The sequence below is a fragment of the Tachypleus tridentatus genome, chromosome 8, assembly GCF_004210375.1.
Source record: "Tachypleus tridentatus isolate NWPU-2018 chromosome 8, ASM421037v1, whole genome shotgun sequence".
NCBI classification, from domain to species: Eukaryota; Metazoa; Arthropoda; class Merostomata; order Xiphosura; family Limulidae; genus Tachypleus; species Tachypleus tridentatus.
Window position 1 is genome coordinate 9654612 of NC_134832.1, and position 13326 is coordinate 9667937.

The 13326-nt window shown below is 29.9% G+C and overlaps 1 protein-coding gene across 3 annotated transcripts in view; it reads right to left on the reverse strand.

Annotated features, from left to right (window-relative positions):
- Positions 1 to 308: 308 nt before the first annotated feature.
- The window catches only part of Cdc16 (cell division cycle protein 16), a 149799-nt gene continuing 136781 nt past the window's right edge, over positions 309 to 13326 (reverse strand). Inside the window, exons 16-18 of one of the 3 annotated variants that reach the window (XM_076517560.1) lie at positions 7787 to 7877; positions 4943 to 5040; positions 309 to 568 (exon numbers count right to left, since the gene is read on the reverse strand). In XM_076517560.1, the coding sequence (XP_076373675.1) occupies positions 428 to 568; positions 4943 to 5040; positions 7787 to 7877 (330 nt within the window). In that variant the 3' untranslated portion in view covers positions 309 to 427. The remainder of the gene's footprint in view (positions 569 to 4942; positions 5041 to 7786; positions 7878 to 13326) is intronic. The other 2 variants (XM_076517561.1, XM_076517562.1) reach the window with 2 other exon arrangements.

Here is a 13326-nt window from a genome sequence, read left to right on the forward strand (position 1 = left end):
TTACTGTTAACAAAACTAATATATTTTTTTAAAGACAGGCTGTAAAAGTATCTTCACTTTATAATTATTTTCAATAACTTTCACAGCAAGGGCATAAGACATAATTTCAGTGCTTAGTAAAATATCATGACTGAGGAGTACCTTTAATACTTTTTTTTTTATAAAAAAATTGCTCATAAGATTACTGACAATGAAGTATCATAATTTTTCTACAGAAAAACAACAACAGTTCAAAGTTTTACAAATATCTCAGAAGCTCTTTTAGATACATTACAGTGAATAACACATATATTAAAAAAATAGAAGAATTTCAATGTATACACAGATGTTTTTAATTTCACAAAACATCAAGCTGTAAGAAAAATGAGTTACAGATTCTGTTAGCTCTTTCATTTTCTGTACAACCACATTTCATTTGCCATACATTTTAAATTTTGTCAGTCAGTTGCTTCCATTTCAATCTCAAAGCCAGTACCACTTTGTTCTGTTGGGATAATGGGGCTGCTATTTGAAAGAGCCAAGTTTCGCTCAGAAGGAAATTCATAAATGGGTAACTCATCTGGAATACCTAAGAGAACAAATATGATGTATTGTTAATATTAATCATAAAAGCATTTTAAATGCAGAAGAAAGCTAACAGTCACATACATCTAATGTAAATATTACATTAACTAACAGTAAAAAAAATGATTGGTATAAGCTTACCCTAAATTAAACATTTGGAGAACACTAATTTATTAGATATTTAAAAACTACAAACATTTAATTGAAGGTTTTTCAACATGCATTAAAAGTGGTATAATTTCACAAATTACAACAATTTAGAACTGGGCAATTTAATCAACTCTGTTAACCTGAAGATGACCTAGGAAGGTCAAAAGTTTGTTCTCTGCCTGCCAGATACAATTTAACTGACTACCCATAAGTAGCAATTACATCAATTAGTATCTTGTAACTAAATGATTAATATCACAAAAATAATCAACTGAAATAAATGTTTCTGATTACTCAAAGAAACAGTTAATTGAAGTTATAATTAAACTGAATATCACAAAAGTAATCAACTAAGAGAAATTAGGGTTTGTAGTTATTTAATGTTTCAAATTATTTCATCCACCCATGTAAAAGATATATTGCCATTATGTTTTTTGTTTCCGAGCAAAATGCCACATAATGGTGGGGTGGGGGAATTGAGGATCTAGAGTTTGATTCCAATTGTTAATAACTTTGCTCAATATTAAGTATTGCAAAGTATTATTAATGCCTGTTACTAATTTTGAACTGCTGACTAGATGGAATTCAATTGGCTGGCTACATATTGTGATTTTTACTGTTTTTTATGCTGTGTCATGTTTTTAATTTATAATTACATAACTCTAACATGTATTTTTCAATGTTTTATAAACAATGGGTCAATGGAAGGGGAAGAAGGTGGTTGAATCATCCACCCAACTCCTCTATTTTTCCAAGAAATTATTAAGAAAACAACCAAACAATTTTAGACTATCATATAAAAAAAACCAGATGCCAGTGTTTTTATTTGATTGGTCTCTTAATGACTGTAAAAAAATTTTCTAATTTTTTTCTGAAGTCAACACAACTGTTTACAACAATTGATTTTTGGCCTCAACCAGTAATTAATTATTCCTAAATAACCATAAAAACATAAATTAAATGTTGCCATGGTAAACTTTCACACCTTAGTTTTTTCCAAAACCTAACAATGTTTTCGATTTTTGAAAATTTTACATCAAAGTTAGTAATGCTTAGGATACCAGCAGCTTTTAAGACATACATTTGTTACAAAATTAATTTTTCCTTGTTCAGAAGATAGAATACTCATTATAAAGCTGATTTTGTATGGTTGATGTCCAAAATAAGTGAGGTGCTGAAAATTGTCCTGGTATTTATAGGCCTAATACTCTTGCACCAGCAGTGGAAAAAGTTTTCGAAGGTTGATAAAAGTTGATTTACAAAGTCATTTAACTAAGTTTAAACTTCTGTTAGATAGTCAGCATGGTTCCACTAGAGCAAAATATTGCTTCACTAAACTTTTGACATTTTTTGATGAGGTTACAGGTGGGGATGTGATATGTAAAGATTTTCAAAAAAAGCACTTGACAAGATGACACAGGCTTATTAAAAAACAACAACAAAAAACTTCTGGATTAATGTTATGATTGGGGTATTTCAGGGCTCCATGTTAGGATCTTTGCTCTTTTTGAGTTACGCTGACATAAATGAAGAAATGGTAAGTAAATTATTTAAAATAGCTGATGACATTAGCGTTTCGGGTTCTTATGTCTTACAAAAGGATCTGGATTATATGATCAGTGGTGTGAATAAATGGCAGATGGCTTTTAATTATAGTAAATTCAAAGTAAATGCACATGAGATAACACAATTTGAATTATTAATATAATTTTAGTAGGAATAAGCTCAACAATGTTATAGAAGAAAAAAATTTTGGTGTTCTGATTGATCAGTCTCCTTAGCAAATCAAGCAATGCACTGTTGCTTGTGTTACTACAAATAGAATTTTAGGTTGTATTTTGTCAAGTTTTTATAGTGCCAGATTCTTTACAGTAGGTGCACATAATTTGTTGGCAATAAATATAAACAATAAAGGGACAGCACACATTCCACTTGTTTTAAAATAATATATTTAAACAAGTCAAACATATGTACAAAACAGTGTTACACTACTGATTATCACAACTATATTCCATGATTTAAACAAGTGTTTCCTTTACCTCAAGGTCCAAACAGGTGGGTTCAATTATTTTAGAACACCCTATGATAGAGAGAGTGCACCCAAATGGGGAATAATCTTCTAAAAATTCTCTTGCATGCCCATGGCAATTTTTAGCAGTGGATTATCATTTATTATTATTCTGAGTTATTTTAAACAAAACAGCTTTAGGAGTAACATCTTATAAGTATAGTAATTCACAATAAATAAAATTAATGAATTAGTAACAATAATAATGACTTCTTTTTAAGAAAAAGGAGGAGCCCTCTTGCTTATTTACATTTATTTATTGTCTTACTATTAACAGAAAGCATTTTGGGAAATGATGAGCTTTGGTTCATATTATGCAACACTGAAAAACCAAGGAAAATAAAATAAACACATTTTATTCTTAATGAGACTTTTGCTGCTGCACCAACAATAACAGATATTTTATATCAGGCTTGTATTTTGTTTTGAGAGCTATGTATGCAGCACTAGTTTCATCAGGAAGTCTATTCCTGTAATTACACTTTACAAAGTTCATCACTGAAAATAATGATTTGTATACTGTTAATACTGCCACTGCAAAATTTTTCAGACAGTCAAAAGTTTCAGGAATAGAATTCCAGAGTTTCAGAACCTCATTTTCTGCAATTTTCTTTGTTATTCCAGTCACTAACTGATCTTTTTTAATATTTTCTAGTGTAGCTCTTAAGTCGACAAAGTTTGCCTCCAAATTGAGCTGCTTTGTAAATCAACCAGTTGCATCTAAAAATTATCCAAGTCAATCCACTGCAATATTTCCAAATGCAGTTTGTCTAATGCTACACTGTATGCATACTTAATGAATTTTGCAGTTTCTTCAAATAATCTGAATTTATTAAATCTTAAAGAAAATTGTTCAAAAGTTGAATTAATGATGCTTGAAAATCCCATTTGCAAGCTCTGAATGTGAAGTTTTTCATGAATTTCAAAATCTGTCATGTATTTTTTTAGGTTTAGGAAATATTTAAAAGTACCTTTGTAAATATCACATTTAAAAATTTTCAGTCTGACTTCAAAACCTTTTATGTTCTCAAACATAACACCAAGTGTTTTGTCAGATCCCTGCAATTTGGTGTTTAAGTCATTTATGTGTGAGGAGAAATCTGCAGAAATCATCAATCTACAAATCCACACAACATCAGATAATTCTTGACAAGAAAAGTTTTCATTTGTTAAAAAGGGATGAATTTCATCCAAACACTCACCAAATCGTTTAAGAACAGATCTTCTACTTAGCCAACAAAAATTGTCGGACACAAGTAGTCCTGGGTATAACGAATTCACCTTTCTCAGTAAATTCTTAAATTGTCTTTTTTCCAAAGCATGCTCAGAAATAAAATTAACTATTTTGGTTACAATTTCCATCACTTTTTCAAGTTCCTTAAAGCCAGCTTTTGCACACAAAGTCCCCTTGTATATAATACAATAAAAGCCTACAAGTAATGTCCAACATATTTTGCAAACAGATTTACAAAACCTGCTTCTTTACCCATTATGTTGGGTGCACCATCAATTGTTATGGAAACTATTTTTGAAAAGTCAACCTGTCAACTGGATAATTTGTGTACTACTGCCTTACATATTTTAGCCCCTGTGGTTTGTTCAGGTAATGTTACCAAGTCAACCAGTTCTTTGCACATTCCATCACTCCTACAAAATTGATCAATAATGGCTATCTTAGCTGATTATGTAATATCAGTGCTCTCATCAAGACAAATGGAAAAGAATTTACAAGAACTAATACCTTTTGTTAGCTGTTCTGCTATGTTTGTTTCCATCTTTAATATTCTATCTTTTACTGTGTTTGCACTCACTGGCAATTCGTTAATGCACTGAATAATATTTTCTTTTTCTGGAAAACCATTAAAAAGAAAAGGAGTACTTTCTTGCTATGATTCTTTAATATACTCCCCATCACCATGGGTTTTCCATGTTGAGCAATAATCTTCGAAATCCCAAAAGTTGCAGTCAAATTTCATTAAAACATTTGATTGCATGTTGTTGTTGCTGACTTCTAAAGAAAATTTTATTTTTGTTCTTGATCACTTTTATTACAAAGCCATTTATGAACAGTTTCATAATGCTACTTTACAGAGGAAATCCTGCACACCACTGTTTCAGAACATAAGATGCATAATGCTCTGTCATAATTTTTGATCATACCAAATCTTTCAATCTATGATTCTTGAAAATTTCTGCTGCTGCTCCTTCCATTTTAACGTTTTTCTTTTTTTTGCTGGTTGAGCTGATATTCTGACAAGCTAAAAAGTGTAAATACAATTTTAAAATATCTCACCAATTAACTTAAATATGATAGTTTAACTTACTGTAACATAACAGCAGATGAAAATTTGTTATTGATATAAAAATAAATCTATAATTAACTAACTGATCACAAATATATGCATGCCATGCCAAATAACACAATTTGAATAATATAATTCATATATTTACTGCAAAAAATAAATGCATATTTATTGTTATTATTGCTAAACATCCAAATTTCACTCACAAACAACAGAAAAAAAATATAAGCAGTGTAAAGCCAATACCAACAGTCTACTTCAATTTTTACTCAAGTACTGATGTGTACACTGGATCAGTGAGAAATTCAAAACCTGCCATCCAATGTCACATGTTCCTGCAACTGCAAAGCTGAAGCCAAGTGAGATGTCTCCTGTGAAGATTTTTCACTACTCCTGGGTTTAACAAGATTATTCGCTGCTGCGTTTATTATGGGTTAGCATTAGGGTTTAAAGAATCAAAAGGCAGCACTGCATAATGCATGCCAGCAAAATTCTTTTGCATGCCACCTTCCTCATGCATGCCATGGGTTTGTCATCAATGCCCTAAGACAAGACAAATTATTCCCCTCTTCTTTCTTATTAGCTTGAAAGCTGTGAAACTCACTTTAGACAACACCCATTATGGCTAAACTAGCAATCATTCAGTCTAACTTCACTTCCATTTCTTTTTACTTGTACCCTTGTATCTGCACATACTTATAACATACAATAGCAAAATCTAAAAATATCTAGCCTTCTAGTGTCAACAATATTCACATTACTAGAAAAAATTATAAGCTTCAAGTAAGAGGATGTCAATGGTATTAATAAAGTACAGTAAAACAATCAAACTGCATACACAACATAAGACTCATTAAGTTACATAATAAAATTTGTCATAAATATTGCTTCTAAATTAATTAAATTTTAACACTCTTATAAGATATTAACTAATAATTAAATATTAAATCACAAATTAATAACTCTTAATTAAACAGGCTGGTATATTCAATAAACCTACAGAGGTTGAAATGTTATTGTATATGTCACTGGTTAGGCCAATTTGGAGTACTGTATTTAAGCTTGGATTCCTTACCTAGGAGAAGACATTGAACTGTTGAAAATGGTTCAGAAGAGTGCTACTAGGATAAGAAAATGTCAAAAAAAGCACACGTCTATAACAAAAACATTTTAAATTATTACCTGTAACGTTTTGGGCAGAATACCTTCATCAGGCAGAATAAACCATGTTGCATATGAGATGGTTTATACAACCTGACAAAGGGCTTCTGCCAAAAATGTTGCAAGTAATAATAAAGAGTTACAGATTTATCTTTTAATACATTTTAACATTTTTCCATGCAGATTTCACAATTAGAAATTGAAATTATAAAGAGCTGTTAAAGTAGCTTCTGTCTTACCAAAAAGCAGCTCAATCTAGAAAGAGTCTGGGGGTATGCTTTCCCCAGAAAATTAATATAACTGTATAATTTACAGTTGCTATTTAAGTCAAATATATAAAAGTGGGGGTGTGCTGCAGCACCCCTGGTTCAAATGCCTCTGTGATGCATTACTGTTTTTTTCATATTTAATGTTGAAAATGTTGACAAGGGGACAAAAATATAAACTGGGCAGGAAAGAAGTTATGTTTAGCTATGACAGCTTTATTGTTGATCTTTGAAACATACTATGGTGGATGCAGTTAATTTAAGGGAATTTAAAAAGAAGATTGATAAATTTCACCTCAAAAAATTTTATAATTTATATTTTGTCATTTTCTAATGCCTGTTTAATGAAATTCACGAAGAAACACTTTCACATATTCATCTGTGCATAGAAGAATTTTGTTTCTATACAAGATAGTCTAATTGTTGATTTCTTTTAAAATTTTTCTCTTTATACTTTTGAATAGCTTTCTATAAATATATTGAATTTTCATTTATTTCTCTTATATCTTGCATTGTGCAAAATCAACTGGTTTGATCATTTACTATTAAAACAGCTTTAAAAACATATGTAAACAAAGTTCAAATATGATTGGATAGTGCAATAATTAACTATCACATATTAAAAGAGTACATATACAGGCTTAAAATGTTTTTGACAATTTATAAACTTTACAAATAATTTGAGATAAGGTTGAAAAACAAGCATAATGGCAACTACATGATGGTATTTAGTTGACATTAATGACAACAATGGGAAAAATGCCCATAAGAGTTCTAGCAAAATATACTGTTTGACAAAAAGCTGTTGTTTTTCTCCACAAAATGTACAAATGGTAACCTTTAGAAATAGTCTATCATATGAGATCAGTTACCAAATCTTGCCATTTGCAACTTTTGTGAAAAACCATAGAAAGATGAATACCATGTCAGAATAAAAATGTGGGTAAAAAAAATTATGATGCTAGAACTCTCGTGTTTTGTGTGTTTTTTTTTACATTAAGAGGTGTGGCACACTAACTGATTAATAGACTTGAATATCACTAATCACCTAACTCAAATTACTATGTGTATTGCAATATTTTGTAAAGTCCAAAGACTATGTTCCCTTGAAGTTTTGTAGAGAAACAGTTGCTTTATAAAATAATGTTTGCAGTTAGGAAATCTTTTAAATTAGAAAACAAAAGCTAATATGACAAAAACAATATTTTTTAAACACTAAATATTTTGTGTGTAGTTAAAGAACAACATCAACAACTTTTATTAAATACTTTTACCTTCACAAGGAATCATTTCGTTCATTAAATGCTCAATTACATTTTTTAACATGGTCGTTGAGAAAGTATCATCACGTTGAAGTCCTAAGGCCTATCACAAAGTGAAAGTAAAAAATGAACATTAGATCACTAACTGAAAATTGAGATCAAAGGTTATCTGGTTACACATGAAAATAATATAGAAATTAATACCTTGAGGTCATTAAGATGGCCTTAGTGAATAACTGATAATTACTTTTTACATGTACAAATATATATGTAAATATATGCAAATATTGTACGTAACTTCACAGCTTATTGTCTCAGAAACGTTGGTCATATACATTTTTTAATATTTTGAGCACATTTACAACTGAAAATCTTTCATTTTATTTATTCTACTTTATAAACTGGAAAACAGCTTAGGTTTATTAAAAAAATATGAAATAATTAATGCTTTGACATTGCATATATAAATAGTAAGGTTTGAAATTGTCACAATATGTTGTGCTTAAAAATATATAAACGTATCACAAAACTCCTGTATTAATTTCTTACAATTTGAAATGCATTATCGTTTAAAAACTTCAATAATTTATTTTGTATCTTATCTGTGCTTAAAATATTTAGTATTATTTTAAAATAGATTACTTTAAAATTCACCAAAGATAAAAGTGAAAATATAATTTGTAACATAGAAGCCTAATTGCATTTCCTGATTTGCAGAACCCTTTCTTGTTTATTACAGTTTCACTTATTCAAAGTTCATCAGCACAGCTTGGGTCAGCAATCAAAAGAAATATAGTTAGGCCTCTTATAATTGGATGAGTATGTAATATTTATGGGTTTTTAAAGTCCATTTCAACTCACTATACAGTAACCTAAATTAATTTAGGCATGAATAGCATTATGGCATTGTGTACCAACTGTTTAATGATTATATCAGATTTCATTTCAGCAAAGGTAAAATGAAAATATAATATGTGACACAGAAGACTAACTCTGTGATTTGCTGTAGGTTGCAATTTTGCTTATTGAAGACTTATCAGTTCAGCAAGAAGTTAATGATACAGTAGAAAGAACACATTAATACAATTAATACATTTATATTTCACAATACAGGATGGAAGAAGTGCCTGTTGAAAAATCAGTAAATCAAACTATACTAGGCAATGTTTAAATATCATACAATGTATAGCAGAATTTTGTTTTTCTTCCATATTCATTGTTTCCTATCTAACATTTAGATATCCTATTTAATCATAATTAAACAGATTAATGACTTTAAGGTATTACATATTTTTAGACTTTTATTAGTTCATGTTTAGTGATTTGTGATGATAGCAGTTAAAATGAGCACATTATTTAGCAATCAACATTTTTTGAGTGAATGAAGAATACTGAAGACAAATGTGGCTTATCATTTTTATTTAATATGATTTTATTTACAAAGAGGTCACCTAGAATCATTACTAATTCCTTTAAAAAATGTTGTATTGTCTGTTTTCTGGATCAGAATATTTTATTTATTTATTATTTTTTTACTACTGAAATATATATTATACACACACAGTGTACATAATACAAATTTTATTACATGAAATCTTAAAAGTTAAGTAAGTTACTTTGAACAAATAATCACTTTATTTAATTTAGTAGTCCTGTGAAAATATGTAGGTAACAATCTACAGGTAGATACAAATCCTATTTTTAGTTTAAGTTTTGTATTAATTTGCATATGTGATATGTTTTCAGGAACAACAGCTTAGGATTGAAAAAGCAAGTTAATCCTATGCTGTTAGACTTCAAGCTATCTATCATATTAGAGAATGGAGAGTCAAAAAAAAAAAAGTTGGAAATAGAAAGATTAATTAATCTCATGATAATAATTGATTAGTTGAATGTAACTAACTAATGAGCCTGATGATTAATTGTTAATTGATTAGCAAATTTCACTAATTGCCTAGTTCTACTTCTATGTAATTCTACACATAAGGGAGGGAGTACAAGAATAAGCTGTACAATGAAAGATTTAAACCTACCTCTATCCTGATTCTTTTCATTATCCACCATTACACTTCATATAATTTGTGTACTTCCAAGATATTTGGATATTTTTCACTTCAGAAGATATTTTGCAACTTGTTTACTGTTCATAAGTTATCCATTTAAAAGAAGCCTTTATATCAATTTTGGGTTTGAATGAACATTCAAGTAGACAAAACATAATTTTTTCTCCTATCCCAGCATTGCATCCCAAACCTATCAAACCTGGATGGCCAAGTTAACAATAGAAATTCCATGAATCTATTAACATGGCAGTTGATTCTCAACCTTGAATATGTATTATAACCACAAAACAATAATTTTGTAGAATAGGGAACAACTGAATGTGTGCAAATAATTTTCATGTGTCTTAATTCAAAAGTGGTGTGTGAATTTCTGAAAGGCTGCAATGATTTTCTTTTTATTCATAAAAATGTATTTATGTACATATATGGAGATTTGCAAAGAGGATAATATTGACGTACACGTACCTTACATTGTAAACCTATGTTTTTAATCTTTGAATTTTCCTAAAAAATCAAACTCAATTTACGTTTTTCATGTTTTATAGGTGGGGATGTGCAACTTATATTTTCTCATGCCAAGAACAACTACATTTGGTTTGAGCATTTGACTAATTTTATCTTATTACTTTTCGGATAAGAAAACTACCTACCACTCCACAAACAATCAGATTGTGCTTTAGCAGAACCTGAATTTTATTAACATTTACTTCTCAATAAACATAATAAATTATTATATCAATTGAAGAACAGTGTTTTGTAAATTAATGTAACAATTTATGCATGATTTGGAAGTCTAATTTGCAGCACATCAATAAATACTGAACGATATTACGTGTGTATATGATAAAATCTGATAAATAATAAATTAAAGTATTTAAAAAAACAACATGATCCTAAATTCTCCAATTATTATAATGCTAAGCACTTTGTTTAATAACTGTGACTCAATATGGGTAATTACACAGGCAATAATAAACTAATCAATTATGTTGAAAAACCTGAAATCTTGCACTAATTTAAGATGCTAGCTATTTAGTTACAAAAATTTTTCTAGAAAAATGATATGAAAATGGAAAGTGGATTAGTAAAAATGAATTTTCCAATTTTCTGGCATCTGTCCCCTATTTAATGACTCATAAAAAGGAACAATAAGTGGCTCACATATCCAATCCTAAACCACCTTATAAGCCCTTGAGTAAATATTATCTGACCCAGAAGCTTTATCATTCTTTAAACTTTCCAATTTTTTAAAACGTGTTCAGAATTAAATTGGTCATCTCTCATAACATAATATAGACAACAACAGATCTATTGGTCTATCTAAGCTGGCCCAACTCGTAAACTAAAACTATTAAATAAAATCTCAAAGCCAACTCTCATCATTCATATGGTTATCAAGCCTTCTCTTAAACTTACTGTCTTTACAACATTTGAAAGGAACCCATTCCAATGGCCAATCACCATGTTAGAAAAATACAACTGTCTGAGCTGAAGATGGCTCCAATTTTGCCAAAATTTATATTTGTGTTTGTTCCCTAGTTCTACCATCCTCACTGTTAAGTATGAAAAAAGATGATGCATCAACACTATCACCTTCCTGACAAATTTAAACACCTGAATCAGATCCCTCTAATTTTTCTCTTTTCAAGATGAATAAATTCTGAAAATTTAACCTCCCCATCCAATTTGATGTCCTTCCTACAGTAAAGAATACAATACATCAAATGTGGCCTAACCACATATATATTATAGCCTTTTAAACTAATATTCAGTACTTCTGTAGATATAACAAAATACCATTTGCTCTACTACAAACAATGCCGTACTGTTTGAATGGCTTAATAAACTTATCAACTATTACACCAAGATCCCTTTCTTTCGTAACACTGTTAAGGTTATTCACATCCAAATTATATCCACAATTCAAATTATTATAACCCATATGCAATATTTTGCACTTATCATAATTAAAACTCATCTGCCACTTATTTATCTAACCTAATAAATGATCTAAACCATTTTATAAATCAGCAGCATCTTCTTCACAGCTTGCATGCCCAAGACTTTGATATCATTTGCAAATTTAGATACATTTCTTTACAAGCCTTTTACGTGCCACCTAGTCAAATGCTTTAAAAAAAACGAGATACACCAAATCTACACTCTTACCTTCCTTTACATAAGCAGTAACTTTTTCAAAGAATATCAAAAGATGCGTAAAGCAAGATTTTCCCTTAGTGACAACATGATGACTATCCAATAAAATTCTAAACTTTGTCACATGACCTTTCAAAGCATCTTTTATCAGATTTTCCAACATTTTTCTCACGTCTGATGTAAGATTTATATATATATATATATATATATACACTGGGAAAATATGCATCACCTCCCTTGAAAAGAATAATAATATTAGCTCTCTTTCTGCATTATCCCTCAATATTTTGCTTAAAGTATTTCAAGAATTCTTTAATATTAATTTTTATATATTTAACCAACCTCTTTTTACATACATTTTTTATTTTCTAATTTATTATCTGACCAATGATTTTGATCATCTATAATTCTCCACATTTCCCACCATTGCAGTCAATTTAAACATTGTAGCCAAAGTTATAATTTCCTTACACTAAAAATGTATTTAAAGTAGGTACTTCCTTGTACTCACTCGATTAGTTATTCTTACTCATTGCTGCTCTCTATATGCAAACTTTTTTTTATTGTGAATGTCACAAGTCTTCACAGTGCCCCTCTACTGAAATCAAATTATTCCAGCATGCCTTTCATGCAAATCATCGTGTGTCACTTCTCTATCAATAGGAGTATATTACACTCAAGCGATGAATGTGACTCTCTCTCTATGCACCTCTATCAAACTATCAATTAGAATTTTGGCAAATAACAGAAACACTGGAAGTGAGAGTGAAGGAATAAGAGGGAAATCACACCACTTCTGATCTAGGTATGCTCTTTGCCAATTTGTGGAATATGTAAGAAATCACGATGGAAAAGAAGAGCACATTTGAGTAGGAGAGAATGTAGCATGAAAATGATCTTAAATGGAGAAAGATATGGTAACTAATTCCCACCATAAGAAAAGTGGGCAAATGAAGATGTGTCCCATGTAAGTTAACTACATCAAAACCTCTTTGTAGGGTATATCTGCACCAAGGGAAGGATGAAGATCATACTGTCTTCACCTCAAACCCAAGAATTGGGGAATTCAGGTCAATTCTGATTCATGGATATTACACAGGATTATCTCTTTGAATTTGATGTTCAGTATCAAAAGGAAGTCAACTGGATGTAATCAATGCCTGTGACTGTGAAACAGATCAGAATTATCCAAAAAGTAAAAACATCCACGAAATAAGAGAAAATGAGGAAGAAACAAGGATAGAATTAGAACAATCACATGTATTTCTTCTTTGACCCACAACACAAAAGGAAGAAATCAAAGGAGAAAAACAGACAACCTGAAACCTGTGT